Source organism: Arvicanthis niloticus, chromosome 4 (genome assembly GCF_011762505.2).
Source record: "Arvicanthis niloticus isolate mArvNil1 chromosome 4, mArvNil1.pat.X, whole genome shotgun sequence".
NCBI lineage: Eukaryota > Metazoa > Chordata > Mammalia > Rodentia > Muridae > Arvicanthis > Arvicanthis niloticus.
In genome coordinates, this window is record NC_047661.1 from 75,468,428 (window position 1) to 75,484,621 (window position 16,194).

At 44.0% G+C, this 16,194-nt stretch overlaps 1 protein-coding gene across 2 annotated transcripts in view; it reads right to left on the reverse strand.

The window, feature by feature from the left end:
- Positions 1–633: 633 nt before the first annotated feature.
- Positions 634–16,194, reverse strand: part of Vps45 (vacuolar protein sorting 45 homolog) — a 64,622-nt gene continuing 49,061 nt past the window's right edge. Inside the window, exon 15 of one of the 2 annotated variants that reach the window (XM_034500994.2) lies at positions 634–944. In XM_034500994.2, the coding sequence (XP_034356885.1) occupies positions 857–944 (88 nt within the window). In that variant the 3' untranslated portion in view covers positions 634–856. Of the gene's footprint in view, positions 945–4,383; positions 4,626–16,194 lie in introns of those variants that run through there. The other variant, XM_034500995.2, reaches the window with a different exon arrangement.

A 16,194-nucleotide genomic window follows, 5' to 3' on the forward strand; every position in this document is an offset into this window, starting at 1 on the left:
AAATGAGAGTGAGGGAGGAGGTAACAGGACAATGGGCTGTGTCCCCTGAGCCTTGGTCCTGGAACCCTGACTGGGGCAGAGGAAAGAACAGGCACAAACATGGGTCCAGATGGGCTGTCTGTGCTCTGATGGAGTCGGAGCCTCTGTGCACTTATGTACAGCCCAGAGGGAGAGGTCAGCGGGTCTCGGTAGGTGGTGTCTGTAGGGTAGCAGTCTCAGGCTGGTCTCAATAAGAGGTATCTGTCTATAGGCAAGCAGACTCAGGCTGTTCTTGGTAGGTGGTGTCTGTAGGGGAGCAGTCTCAGGCTGTAGTCACCCTGGAGGAAGAAGCTGCAGTTGCTAGTTTTTACATGCAGTGGTCAACTTTCTAGAACACTCTACATAGACAGAAGAAGATTTGCCTTTCTGAACATGATCTGGGGTAAAGGTTTTGCCAACTTCACAAAGGTCTGATTCCATGGTCCTTAATGTGACTGGCTCATGTCAGGACTTCACTTGCTCAGGATATCAAGAGAAGACCATGTGATGGTATCATGTGTATCACATAGCTTTCTGAGTCCCTCTTACCTCTGACAACACATTTCTCATGTACCATGTCAACAAAGCCCATCAAGCACTGAAGCCACTATGATGTCAAATACACATAGAACATATTTATTTAATACAGAATCACAAATGGGCTGGGGTGGGTTCATCATCGGTATTCCTGGTGTCTGTGCCAGCAGTTCAGGAGTCAGGGTTACCTGCAGTGAGCTAGAACAAACACAAGGGCCACCCTGAAGCCCCTGGTCAGCAGGGAAGGGCTGAGGCAGGGTAAGAGGAGGCTGGGACATTCTCGCTGCTCTCTACTGCCATCTCATCTTCTGCTTGCTGACCTTGAGGTGGCCTGTGAGCTCTCCCTGCTGCGGCTGTGCAGCCCAGAAGCCAGGACTTCCTCTAGGAAACTAACAAAGAGATTCCAGGTTATTTGGCAGAAAAGCAAAAGTCTCATCAAAACAGAGCACCACCTCACAGCACTGAACTAAGTAACATGAATAAACTGGAGAAGTTCTGAGTGATATTGTATGCCGAGTCTGAGTACGCCAGAAAGAACTCAGGGGGACAATGCCTTTGTGCACATTGTTGTGTTTTCCTTTTCTTAGAGAGGATTTTGTGACATAGCTCTAGCCAGCCTGGAGCTCACTGTGTAATGCAGACTGGCTTCACCCAAGCCTTTTCTCTCAGCCTCCTAAGTGACGAGATCGTAAGTGTAGCTGCTATGCCATGTGCCACAGTGTTTGTGTGCAGGTCACAGGGTCAACTCAGGTCATCAAGCTTGGCAACAAGTGTCCCTACCCACTGAAACTTTAAAAAAAAGAAACTATGGGACCCCAGATCTTTTAAGGGCAAGGTTTTATGTATTACCTTTTAATACATAATACAGTTCCTCATGTGGTGACCCTCAACTATAAAATTATTTTGCTACTACTTCATAACTAATTTTGCTGCTGTTATGAATCGTAATGTACATATCTGGTATGTAGGTTATCTGATATGCACACACCCTACAAGTTGAGAACCACTGCCTTAGGACCATGTTACATTAGTACAAATTACATACAGTTTCCTAAAACACAGATCTAATCCTATTGGACATTCTTTCCTCTTTAAAATCTTTCTAAACAGCCTGTGTGATGTGTGTGATGTGTGTGATGTGTGTGATGTGTGTGATGTGTGTCACAGCATGCAAAGGGCAGAGGGCAGCCTGAGGTGTTGGCTAGTTCTTTCACTGAGACAGGGGCTGCTTAAACTGGAGTAAGTTTTACTTAGCCAGTTCTCCAGGGCTTAGCAAAGCCACCCTAAACACATAGGCTGGAGAAACAAACTAGTTAAAGTAGGTTCCTGTTGGCGTGAGGCGCTTTTCTCTAACCTTAGGGTTGTTTTGATGGCATTTGTAAGCATGCTCTCAGAGAGGGATGAATGGAAAGTACCTCCCCCTGCTTTATAGTTCAGAGCTGGAAGATGCTGGGGCTTGGAGGATTTAAACTCTAAACTCCATTAGAGACAAACAAGGAAGGGAAGGAGTAGAGGCCACGACCATTGCCTTCAGCTGAAACCTAGTTGCCTCATGTGGCCTCCTTTCAGCCATCAGGCTGGCAATGCTGGAGGGGCTGAATCAGGGTCAGGAGAATGCCATGTGGCCATCTGGGAAGGAAATGGTCCCCAGCAGGTGGTTTCCAGTGAGAAGGAAGCTGTGGGCCCCTATTGGAGCCTGTCAGGGGATCTTTGCTCATTTTCAACTCTAGTAGGAAGGGAAAAGAACTTGCTAAAATTATACAGAGTGTTCCTCCCATGTACATCAGCAAGACCACACATTCCTGACTGCAAAGAGAAAACACGGTATTTGCCAAACCTAATTTTGTTTCCCAGGGCTATTGTGACTTTTCAAATATCTATTTAGGGACTTTGATGACTCACTGCTCAGAGTGCTTAAAAATTATGGGCAACCAACATATTGGTAGCTGCATCCTAAATTTAGACTGTGTTTAAAAACAATGAAACAAAAAGAATGGCTTGTCTAGATTTCTAAAAAATCAGTCTCACCTAAAAACAAACTAAAAAATCGCTTGTGGAGTTAGGCTCCAATCCAGTTCAGTTAAATTCAATGTAACAGACTGTGTTTACTGTGCATGGCTGGACTGCACTGGACTACATGTGCACAGGACCAGAGCTATGAGTCCTACCTTAAGAGCCAGATGCACAAGCACATCTGGGCAGGGGTGTGGCACAGACAGCACTAGGACATGGTCACTATGCTGCCACCAGGGTGCTGCCCAGCTCGACAGACGGATGGACTGAGAGAGTCTCACTCTTAACTCAGAAAAGCAAACCTTGAAAGCTCTTGCGTCCTGGGCCAGAGAGGCGGCTCAGCAGATAAGAGCATTTCCAGAAGCCCGAGCTCAGGTCGCAGCATTCGCACGCGGCTCATAAACATTCATAACTCTAGTTCCAGGGCATCCGATGGCCTCTGTAGATACCAGGACACATAGAGTGCACATGCACACGTGGAGGCACATACTCATAAAACAAAAAGAATTATTTTTAAAATGCTTGTCTCATCTTTTTTAGTCTCTGGTGACAGACAGAAATCAACAGTCACAGCATTAATGTGTTCACTATTGAGGTAATTGCTTTGAATAACTGTTCCCGACAACACTCCAACAATGCGGCATATGCATGTCCGTATCTAAATCATCATTGTTGTCCTTTCACTGGAGTCCACAGGTGGACAGTACACGTGAGGGAGCATGGAAGGAGGGGAGGCTGACTTGTAGGGACTATCTAATGTACATACACACACACACACACACACACACACACACACACACACACACACACACGCGCGCATGAGTGCTGGGCAGACCATCCTAGGCAAACAGTTCACATGTGAGGTGGTTTTGTGGGAGAAGGTGAGTGATGCCAAGCCTGATATCATGAGTCTGATCTTTGGATGCCTGTGGTGGAAAGGGAGAACCAGTGCCCACAAGCTGTCTTCTAACGTCCATGCGTGTCCTTGGTACGTCCCCTTCCATATACACTAAGTATGTGCAATATAAAAACCGAACATGGCTGGGCAGTGGTGACGCACGCCTTTAATCCCAGCACTTGGGAGGCAGAGGCAGGCGGATTTCTGAGTTCGAGGCCAGCCTGGTCTACAGAGTGAGTTCCAGGACAGCCAGGGCTACACAGAGAACCCTCCCCCCCAAAAAAAAAAAACCCAAACAAAAAACCCCCAAAACTGAACATGTAGCTTTTATGTCTTTATGTACCATGCAAGAAGAAATAGCCTTCAGCCAAGTGTGGTGCACACTGCATCCCAGCCACATGGAATGCACACACACACTGCATCCCAGCCACATGGAATGCACACACACTGCATCCCAGCCACATGGAATGCACACACACTGCATCCCAGCCACATGGAATGCACACACACACTGCATCCCAGCCACATGGAATGCACACACACTGCATCCCAGCCACATGGAATGCACACACACTGCATCCCAGCCACATGGAATGCACACACACTGCATCCCAGCCACATGGAATGCACACACACTGCATCCCAGCCACATGGAATGCACACACACTGCATCCCAGCCACATGGAATGCATACACACTGCATCCCAGCCACATGGAATGCATACACACTGCATCCCAGCCACATGGAATGCATACACACTGCATCCCAGCCACATGGAATGCACACACACTGCATCCCAGCACTTGGGAATTATCTGTTTTCCTGGAAGCCTTTGTACTTTCCTGCCCCCCACCCCCAGTTCATTTTATTTTATTAATTCTTTGCACATCTCCCAAATTATGTGAAAATAGATACTCCAAAAGACATATTTCATTTATTTTTGTATTCTTGCATGTTCCTAGGAATTATAATCATAATTTGAGAGATACAGGTTTCTTTAATTTCCTGGGTGCAACCTGGGATCATCGAAGAAAGGAACACCCTCTCCGTTTCCTCTCTTGCCTCAAGTGCTAGCGTACATCACTGTAAGCATCTTTTATGCTCCCAGACAGCAGAATCATGTTATGCCAATACTCTTGGCTCATGTTTCTTTTTCTCCTTGAAAGAAGCAAAAGCAAAACAGATTAAAAAAAAAAAAAAAAAACCAACAAAAAACTTTTCCAGATTTCAATAGACAGGCGACCCAGAAATGAACTGGTTTGTCCACAGAAGGAAATGTTACACAGCACTGAAAACTGATATAGATAAATCACAGAGGCAATGCCTACGAGGAAAGTCTGCCGCTTTTGTCATGATTCAAACTGAGCAAAATTAAACACGTTATTTAGAAATCCATGCCCAACAGATAGAAAAGCTCATTTCTGTATCAAAGCAAGGGACGGTGAGCATTGTAACCAGAGAGACGCACACGGGTGCTGGGTAGAACATCCTAGGCGAACAGTTCACGTGTTCACTGCAGCGTACTTTCTATGGTATATGTCACATCTCTTTTTCTAAATATCAGTGATAAACCCCAAATCTGAGTGTTTTCACCCTACGTTTCCTCAGCATCTTTAACATGCTACGGTGACTTGTGACTTTCTATGACAGCACGCAGTCCTTTTCCACGTTGTTGTCTGCACACTCTTAAATGGATCTGTGTCTCCTCAAACACACTTTCTACAGGACAGACACACTGTGAAACACTGAGTTAACTAGAAAGCATTGCCTTGATAACTACCCATCCTCCTGGGGTTCCTTTACCTCCCTATGAATGCTACAACTGTCTATGATAAAGCAACTCCTTAATTCCTATCTTTTACTCATACCCAACTTAGGAGAAAAGAAAAACAAACAGGAGCTCTTGGCCCAGTTTCTTCTCTCACTGAGAAGGAATAGGTCAGATGCAAACTTGGGACTCTGGGAGAATCCAGTGCTAGGTGTGATTTGCTGGAGTGCAAAGGAAGGAAGGAAAAAGGCCCTCAGTGTCTTCGAGGGAAATGACTCCAGGGGAAAGAACTGCTTGTGTATTAGACATGCAGGTCCAAGAGGGAATCAGTGACAGGAAGACAGGCTCACAGATATGCTTCCTCACCCCTGCAGGCACCCAACACCACAGCAGTTTGTCAGAGCAACCAGAACTATAAGAACAGAGTGAAAATCCTAGCACTCAGGAGGTAGAGGCAGGAAGATGAGTTCAAGGCCAGCCTTGTCTACAAAGTATGTTTAGGGCCAGCCCAGGTTATATAAGACCTTGTCTTGAAACACACACACACACACACACACACACACACACACACACACACACACACACACACACACAGAGAGAGAGAGAGAGAGAGAGAGAGAGAGAGAGAGAGAGAGAGAGAGAGTAAACCCCTCTCTGGCTGGAAATTTAGCATTTAGACAATGTTTATACCCTTATATGCAGCCTTTTTTTTTTCACATTGCTGCTAGCCCAAAGATTTGAGCTTGAACATTAGCTCTATATTTCCCAGATGTGATCCAAGCAAATCATTTAATGTCCCCTGGTTTTCATGTGGAAGTTGGGATCACAATGATCTTACTTCTTGGATCAGAAAAGTTAAACGAGGTCCTATCTGCAGTGAGGAGAGCTTCCTGGTGTGTGACTCCTACTCAATTGCCATCCTGCACTGGCAGTGCATAAGGATGCACAGAGATAGTTATCACGCTGCTTCTAAGGGTGAACAGTTACAGAGACCATCAGCCAGGGACTGAGGATGCTACAAGGTACTTTCTCAGCATGCTTGGAGCCCTGGGAGCCCAACACTTCATATAGCAGGTGTGTAGCGCACACATGCAATCTGAGTGCTCAGGACGTGGAAACAGGAGGATCACTTCAAGGCCATCCTTAGGTATACAGCAATTTGGATGTCAGCTTGGGCTACATGAAACCTTGCCAAAGGGAAAAAAAAGAAAAAGAAAAAAAGCTAGGCTATGGTGATACAGCCTTTAATCCCAGCACTCGCAGAGGTAGGTGGATCTCTGAGAATTCAAGGCTAGCCTGATCTACTGAAACCCTGTCTCAAAATTTTTTTTTCAGTAGTTCTATCTATCTAGTTTATTGTCAAAGATAGCTCCAGAATAGATGCATACGAAATATTGTTAGTAAAGAAAAAACTGGTGATTAGTTAATCAAACAACAGAATAGAATTCCATGGATAAAAATGACATAGACATATTTTTACTGAAAGCACACCTGTCTTTTATCTAAAATTATCTTATGTGGGACCACACACCTTTAATCTCTGCATTCAAGAGGCAGAAGTAGGAAGATTGAAAGTTTGAGACTAGTCCAGGCTGCAAAGAAAGAGCCAGATTGGAAAACCAAAGGCCAGGAAAAAGGTGTGTATACTCACGGGTAGACTCTACACTAGGCCAGGGGAAGGTGTGCACGCTCACAGGCAGACCAGAGACTCTGCACTAGGTCAGAGGAGCAGCCCTAACAGGGGAGTCTGATATTTCATTCAGTACTGTACAGTACCTTATTTTGGTCTAATTGTGTTATTATTAAATGCTCCAGGCCCCGCTCTCTCCCACCCTGCTCACTCTGGCCCAAAATGCACTGTAGCTGTCTTCAGACACCTCATAAGAGGGCATGAGATCACATTACAGATGGTTGAGAGCCACCATGTGGTTGCTGGGATTTGAACTCATGATCTCCTGAAGAACAGTCGGTGCTCTTAACTGCTGAGCCATCTCACCAGCCCTATTTTTAATTTTCTAATATTTATTTGTTTGTTTAAGTGTGTGCAGTGCTTGCCGAGGCCAGAAGAGGGATCCCCAGGAACTGGAGTTCTAGATGGTTGTGAGATGTCAGGTGCTAGGAGCCGAACCTGGGCTCCTGCAAGAGCAGCAGTGACTGCTCACTGCTGGGCTGACTCTCTAGCCCTTAACTGGATCATTTTTTTCCTGTAAGAACTTTATATTGTTTTTATGATGAAAAGTTGTCTTTAGTTTAAAGATGTTCTAGTGTACACACAGAGTCAGGAGACATCCTTAGGCTGAGTCCTGGTTAAATTCAACTTCATCCTAGGAAGTGTCTACTTCCCATTAGGCCCTCATAGGCACAGCACACGTTAACAGAACTTCACAGTCAGTTAAGAAAAAGCTGGTCAGTGGCAAGAAGAAAACAAACCTGTGCACAAAGAAAATCTCTACAAAGGCAACATGTCCTGATGCTTTCAAAGGGCTCCTGAACTGGCACAGGAGAGTGGTATATGGGCCTTTCTCTTTGACATGCAAATTCTGTCATAGTATCCTAGTTTTTCTGTAAATAATTCAGGGATTGAACCAACTTGTGGTTACAGGAGAAGGGCCGAGTGTCTCGTGTCTCTGTGACAGTGAGAGGTCTAGGATGCTCTTGCTGACAGCATGCAGCAGCCCCTCCTGGCTTCACGTCTTCCCAGCTTCTCCTAAAACCTCATCAGTTGCCACTAATTAATCAATTTAATTATTTTCACTTAAATTTTATTTGGTATGCCAAAATCCCGCAAATGAAATGATTCTGGTTCCTTGTTTTATATTATTTCCTCACTGGGCAGAGGGCTGCATGGCTTGCTGACCTTACCATTTGAGAGCTAAGGATGTGAAAAGGCACAACAGGTAAATCTTCCCAAAACAGTATTTCAGTTGCGGGTCCCCCTCCCCCCCACACACACACAGGGGGTTGGGGGACTGGCACAGAGACAGAGACAGACAGGCAGACAGACACTGGCTCAGCTCCAGCTCCCCCACTGAGTTTATGGTTTTTTACTCCCTCAGCTTCTTTACCTGAGCAGTTATAGAAATTAAGCAAAATTGAATGGGGCCAGACATGGTGGCATATGCCTTTAATTCTAGCTCTCAGAAGGCAGATCTCTGAATATGAGGCCAACCTGGTCTATATAGTGAGTGAGTTCTAGGGCAGCCTGGGCTATGTAGAGATCCTGTCTCAAAAACCAAAACCGAACAAAACCAAAATTAAAAGTATTTAGAAGTCTCAAAGGTGAGATGAGTAGGTAATTTAAAATGTTCTGGTAGTCATTAAAAACAAACTAAAGGGAAATTTAATTATAAGAAATAGATCATATACCCAAAGATTATTATTTTAGTACATAATCACCTTAAATTATTAATGGGATATTTTAATTTTTTGTGTGTGTTTTCTTTGAAATCCAAAATGTCTTTTACACTTGGAATGCACTTCAAATACAGCTAGCCAGTCAAGAGCTCACTAGCTACATGTGGCTGGGGACCACTGTTTAAACAGCATAGGTGTAAGGTATTAAAGAAATGTGTAGCACATAGTAGGTGTGGGGAGCCAACAGTAGGTGGCTATCATCCTTGCAGCCATCTTGAGCCATATACCATAAACAAGAGACTTGTTTACAATAGCCTACAACAGCGGAGCACACTCTGATAACATCTTGTTTTAGATACCCAGGATTTTCCCTTGGGTGTGTGAGACTTAAAGGTGTGATTTAGAGATAAAACCTAAGGACATGGCTTAAAGGTGTGGCTTAAAGGCGTGGCTTAGAAGTGAGACATATAAAAGGCTAGAGGCAGACAGAAGAAATTAGTGGGCACTTGAGACTGAGACAGGTAACTTGGATTAGACACTTGTACTGGAGACAGGCACTTGGAAGAGAACTTGGAACTGGGAAAGAGACTAGCAACTGGAATTAGGATTAGGACCTGAGACTTGGTACTAGGAACTAGGGACTTGGAGAGAAGAAGAGAGACGGAAGAATACACGGGATTGAATCACACTCTGTCTGGTCTCCATTCTTCACCCCCATCCTCACTCTCTCTCTTGCTGAACCCCGACCCGAGGACTGGAGCAGCTTGGGGCAGTGCGGGCTCTAACAACTTAGCCCCCAAGGCTTTTGGCAGTGTGGGTTCCAACATTGATAGAGCGGTTTGGGACATTTCTGGCCCCCAAGCATGGGGCAGCTCGGGCTGCAACATTTTGGCCCCCAACGTGGGGCAGAGAGATTCTCAACAGTAGGTGTACATTATAATTTAGTCCTTAGTGTTATACTCTTTTGAAAAAATATTTACTTTTATTATTTTTAAAGTGACAAATGTATCTGTGTGTAGCTATGTGCTTGTGAGAGAAGGTACCTGTAGAGTCCAGGAGAGTCCTGAGCTGGAGTTACAGGTGGTCATAAGCCGTCTGATGTGGGTGCTGGGCATTGGACATGGGTCCTCTGTAAGAGTGGTGTCTTAACCACTGGGAAGTCCCTCCAGGCCTATAATGTCCTCCTTAGAAACTGCTATAGAATGTCTTTCTCAGTGTGCACCCAGAGCCACATGACATCAAGTGGTTATGGGGTATGACATTCAACCACACTGGACTCACAGTGAGAAAACAAATCTTGATGAGTATATCAAGAAAAAAGTATCAGTCCAGTGCTACAGAGCTTTGCTTTTCCATATTCTAATTTTGTTGTGTGTGGTGCTGGAGATTGACCAAGGGCCTTGTGGACCCCAGGCTAGTACTCCATACCAGGCTACATCTCCCTAGCCCTACTTTTTAATTTTAAAATTGAGATATAATTCATAGATGACAAAACTCATATTTTAAGGGTATTATTTGATGAGTCTGACTGACTGCAGTTGGATAGCTACTTTGTCAGTTGAGACACAGGACACTCCATGATCTGCACAGGGGCTTCATAACCACAAGACAAACTCAACATGAGCCATCAAGCTGATTCCATACTTTTGAGTACACGATGCTAAGCTGCTTTCCAGAAATGTCAAGCAAATTAACATTTCCACTCAGCCATACTTGAAACTGCCTCACCATACATTTAAAAATAGTCATGCCTAGGGGGATGAATTTATTAATATATACAATATCTAGTTTAGCATTAGGTATTTAAAAATGTAAACAGTCTAAATGCTTGATTACAATGATTAAAGACGTATCCTTTATATTTTAATTAAATTAAAATTATTGTAAAGAATATCTGATCTCATAGGAAAATGTTTTCAATATAACAAAAATAACAAAACCAAGTATGACCTAGAAGTGGTAGCTCATACCTGCAATCTGGGAGGAAAGCTGTGAGTTCAAGGCCAGCCTGGACTATGGAGACTCTCTACTTTCCTATAGGAAACCTGGTGTGGAATGGTCTACATGATACTATCCCTATCCTAATTGTGTCAAACACAAAACAAAAAACAAACCCCAAAGGCCTTTATGTGGGCTGTGAGACAGCTCAGTGGGTATAGGGATTGTGAGAGTTCAGTTTAGGGGACACACATGGTGGAAAGAGAAAACTGACTCCTGTGAGTTGGCATCCACACGCAGTGGCATGTGTGACTCGCCAGTCCCCCAATACATGTCTTTGTTTGTTTGTTTGTTTGTTTTGTTTTAATCTTTGGGCAAAGAAACAATTTAAAGGAAGAGAGAGTACAATAGCTCTGTTTACCTCCCTGCGAACGGTTTTCACTGTCGTATGGATTGACTTACGGTCTATAGTGAGTATTGATGAAAGACCTGGTGGAAGGGAAGTCCTGCCTATCTGTGGCTGAGACTACATGCCTTCGCTAGTTAGAGGAAGGTAAGTGGAAAATGAGATCTTTCATTGCTTTGTACATTTATAGCCCTGTATATTCAGGGCTTATCTGAATTCAATTCAGACTTAACACAGAGAACCCACTATGTGTCATAATTATTACTGATTTCAAAAGGAACTGGCCAGGAAAAGGATGGTTTGCTGTCACCTAGTAGGATGCATCCTGCATCCTTGTCAAGAGTCTTCCCCCCCCCACCCCCCCCCCACCCCCCGATTTTTTTTTCCTAGACAGGGTTTCTCTGTGTAGCCCTGGCTGTCCTGGAGCTCACTCTGTAGACCAGGCTGGCCTCGAACTCAGAAATCCACCTGCCTCTGCCTCCCAAGTGCTGGGATTAAAGGCGTGTGTCACCACTGCCTGGCCTTGTCAAGAGTCTTAAGAGAAAATGAGCACGCCTTTAATCCCAGCACTTGGGAGGCAGAGGCAGGCAGATTTCTGAGTTCGAGGCCAGCCTGGTCTACAGACTGAGTTCCAGGACAGCCAGGGCTACACAGAGAAACCCTGTCTCGAAAAACCAAAAGAGAGAGAGAGAGAGAGAGAGAGAGAGAGAGAGAGAGAGAGAGAGAGAGAGAGAGAGAGAGAGAGAGAAAATGAATGGATGATTCCTGAGAAAACTGGGATTCTATTCCATTAGAACAATTATGTCCATTATGTCCATACCAATCAGGGTCTTGGCCTCTTGACTCACACAGCTAACTTAGTTGCTACCAGCGATGACTGGAACTCTCTAGTATTGACTGTTTATGAAGTGGTGGTAAGGCTTAAAAGTCCAAACCAAGATGTTCCTTCATTTGCAGGGAAGGATCACGCTCTCCCAAAACACAAAAAGATGAAGACTCAATTTACTCAATTTATAAATCCTGACTATAGTTCACTGCACCAGGACTCTGCATTTTCATAATAAGCAAATGTTCACCTGAGGGATAATGCTTTTAGTCCACGTTAGCTTCTAAAAGGTCTTTTAAAAATCAATTTACTTCTTCTTTATATGTATGTGTGTGCCTGAGTGACATCATGTGCCCTAATCCATGCAAATGTCAGTGGAGGCCAGAAGAGGGACTTACAGGGAGATGAGAGCTGCCTAATGTGGGGTCTGGGACCTGAACTTGGGTCTTTCAAAAGAGCAGAGCATTCTTAACTACTGAGCAGTACTTCCAGCCCCCATAGCTTTGGTAACTCAGATGACACTCATCGTAAGTCCGTTGTTATGACTCTTTTTAAACCCACAATGCACAAAAACTCATACAGAAATCTTCTGAGTAACATTATTCATAGGAGCCAAAAGAGGGAAACGATTCCAATATTAAGAAAATGGTACATGCATACGGTAAAATATTCAGTCATAAAGAACAATGAAGTATGCTATTACAACATGGGTGATCTTGGAAGATTATGCCAGGGAAAGAAGCTGCTCAAAAGAAAAACATGTAATTCCACTCATAAATTGCCTAGGGAAGAGACTCCTATGTGGACAGACAATAGTTTAGGCTAGAGTAGGAGATTCTTTGGGAATGATGAAATGTTCTAGATTATGATGAAGTTCCAACGTGTTTGTAAACACGCTGAAGATCAACATACTCTAGTGTCAATACACTGAGAAAATCGTGTGATATGTGAACTATATCTCAATAGCACAATTAAAACAATAAGACAACAACCCAGCTGGAGAAATGCTTACTGATTAAAAGCACTTGCTGCTCTCTCAGAGGAGCTGGGTTCAGATCCCAGTATCCACACTGGGTGGCTCACAGCTGCTGGAGTCTATCCATCTCCAGAGGATAGACTGTTCTCTTCTGGCTGCCACTGGTACCCCTCCACAAGTGGCATACACATAAAACCAAGCACAAATCCCAACTAATCTACCCTGTTTCCTAACTCATAGTGAAAATCAGTGTTTATAACACTCCACATGGCCCTTTGTGATCAGGTTCCCCATGGGTCTAATTATATAGCGTTATATCTAATTGTATAGCTTTATATCTGTGCTCCCTCCACGCAGACTCGCCAGCCTTTGTGGCTCCCCAGTGCACTGCATGACTCCATTCTAGGATCGGTGCTAACTGTGCCTGGGATGCTCGCTTTCCCTATCAGTTTGATGACTCTATGTCTTTGCAGAAACCACATGTTAACAAGGCTTTCCTGACACCATATTGAACAGTGTGGCCCACTCTCACTGTCTGTAAGCAATATCAGCTTCCCTTTTACCCTGTATTATATATGTAACTTCACAGTATGTCTATCACTTTCTGATTTACTATGAAATTTATTAACTTACTGAATTTATTTGTCTCCCTTATATCCCTTTGATCACTAAATACCTGAGCAAATGAACCACTGACTTATGTTATTCTCGCATAAAACTCTCGGATGAAATGGCTGTTGAGTGTGTAGTTGTTGGTGAAGGTAGTTGTGGTGGTGACAAGTCATGCCATATATGCTTCATTGAAACAGAAGTTTGGCATTTCCACCCCCTATCTGGAGACATAGTAGGCTAAGGTGATTATTTAGACAAATGAAGAGTTAATTCTGTAAGAAGAGTATTACTAAGACAGGAGGTGCCTGGCAGTGGTGGCTCATGCCTTTAATCCAGCACTTGGGAGGCAGAGGCAGGTGGATCTCTGTTGAGTTCAAGGCTAGCCTGGTCTACAGGGCAAGCTCCAGGACATCCAGGGCTGTATAGAGAGACCCTGTTTCAAAAAACCAAAAAACCCAAAACCCAACGAAGGGAGGCAACAACCTGCACACTGTAAGCCTGCATAGACCCTGCAGACATCCCGCCTGGGCCAGACCGCTTGCTGCACAGGCTCAGGCCATTGCTGGATCTAACAATTATGAGACCCATGTTACTGTATCTTCTTCAGCAAGTCTACACTTCCTAACCTTCCCAAACAGTTCCACCAGCTGGGGACCAAGTTTTGAAATATATGAGCCTATGGGGGCAGTTCTTATTCAAACCACCATAGTAGCTAGCAGCAAATATCCACCTTCTAGTTTAACTGGTGTTTAAATCTAAGCAAAGACAATCACAATTACACCTAATCAGAGAAGACCCTAAAGAAATCTGTTATGTGGCTATGGACGCCCCGGTCATCAGAATCCTGCTTCATTATAGGCAGAGATTTGCTATAAAAATTACTACCAGCACTGGGTAGTGGTGCACATCTTTAACCCCAGCACTTGGGAGGCAGAAGCAGGCAGATCTCTGAGTTTGAGGTCAGTGTGGTCTACAGAGTGAGTTCTAGGACAGCAAAGCTATACAAAGAAACCCTGTCTCAACAAACAAACAGCATGTTGTCTTAAGGAAGTTGCTTGAGAAAGAGACACCTAACTGGACATGGTGGTGCAAATCTGTGACCCCAGCAGTTAAGAGGCTGAGTGAGGCAGAAGCATTGCTGTAAATTTGAGGTTAGCTTAGGGAACAGAGTGAGACCTTGCCTCAAAAGACAAAAATAAATATACAAACAAAATGTTTTTGTTAAAATATATAGTGGGTCCCTGTTAATTCTGCTGTGCTAATAAACTATTATTTTTATAGGTTCCTTATTGGTTATTTGTGTCTAAGTTGCCATGGTAGCAACAGCCAATGGCTCCTGTCTGAAAAACAAAAGAAAAGTGAAAAAGGAGACAAAGACCATTTAAATCACACCTTTGAATGGCAACTTAAATTTTAAATTGGATGACTACATTCTTCTCTTTAAGTTCTAACAAAGCCAGGCACAATGGCATGTATGGCATATATTTGTCATCCCTGTACTGGGGAGCAGGGGTCAGAGGGTCATTCTCAGGCTACACAGTGACCCTTCAGGTCCTGCTTCAGAATGAAAATGGGGTTGTGGGTATACACTTCCAAGTACCTTCTGACTTAAAAAAGAGATTTAACTCAAGGTGCTAGTCAAAACTCCAACCAAACTACCACCAAAAACCACCAAAGGGCAGAGATCCAGCACAGGGCCTGATAATTCTTTCTATCATACAGGTGTGGGTTTAGTTCTCTGCTCCATGCCCCCGAAAAACTGCAAAACAAAAACAAAAAAAGACTCCCACCATCAAGCTTAATGTTAATCCCAGAAATGTCCTAGAGATGAAGAAAAGACTTGTTTTCTACTCTGTTTTCCTGAGATGGGACTCAATATGCAGGCCAGGCTGGACTCCGATGTGAAGTTCTCTGCCTCTGCCACCTGAGGGGCTGGGGCTGCAGATGTGCGTCACTATGCTCAACATTTCTATTCTTCATCTGCCAGTGTTGTTCACAACTGAGATTTAATTTCAACTTAAAGAAGATAGTTACTAAATTTACCACAGGAGGGTAAAGGAGCCTGTAGTTTTTTGGAAAGCAGATCAATTTTGACACGTTTATTCTGCACAGTAAGTAACTTCCTCCACATCATAAATGGGTGATTTATGCATGTTGTAGTAAGTGCCATTTCTAAGATTCAGCTGCAGAATAAATCTGTGGTAGGTTCAGATTTTATTTAAGGTTGCAAAGATCATGAAAAGCAAGTGACCCGAATTCACAGAAATTCCACAAGAAGCATCTCTCAGTCTGTAGAGGCAGTGGCTCTGCCTTGGCACGGTCCACTCACAAGACACAGGATGTGTCTTTCCTGTCTATGGGGTTCTCGTTATTTCAAATCCCCGGATGCAGTCCATACCATCTCTTACACGATTCTAAGCACAACAGGAGGGCATTCATTATGGCATGTCTAAAAGTAGACTGCTTTCTAGTCTCCAGAGTTTCCCAAAATAATACTGACTGCAGAGTGCTTTGGAGCAGGAGTGGCTCTCTGTCACTTAGCCCTTAGGGCATCACACACTGGAAAACAACAATCCTTACATTGAACCTAACAGTTTACAGAAACAAATTACTCAACTCATTCTCCACATATTAAAGTCTAAATTGCCAGCTCACAAGTAGCCTACTATATCTTTTCTCTTTTTTTCACAGAGTATTAACATTTCTCCCACTGAGCGTCTGGGGCTACCCTCCTCATCTCCAGAGCCCAGTGAATGCTGTACACTCACTCCACCACTGGCCTGCATCCTCAGCTCTAGGATTTCAAGGGTTTAAGAGGCGGGAAGTGAATGGGGTATACACTTAGTT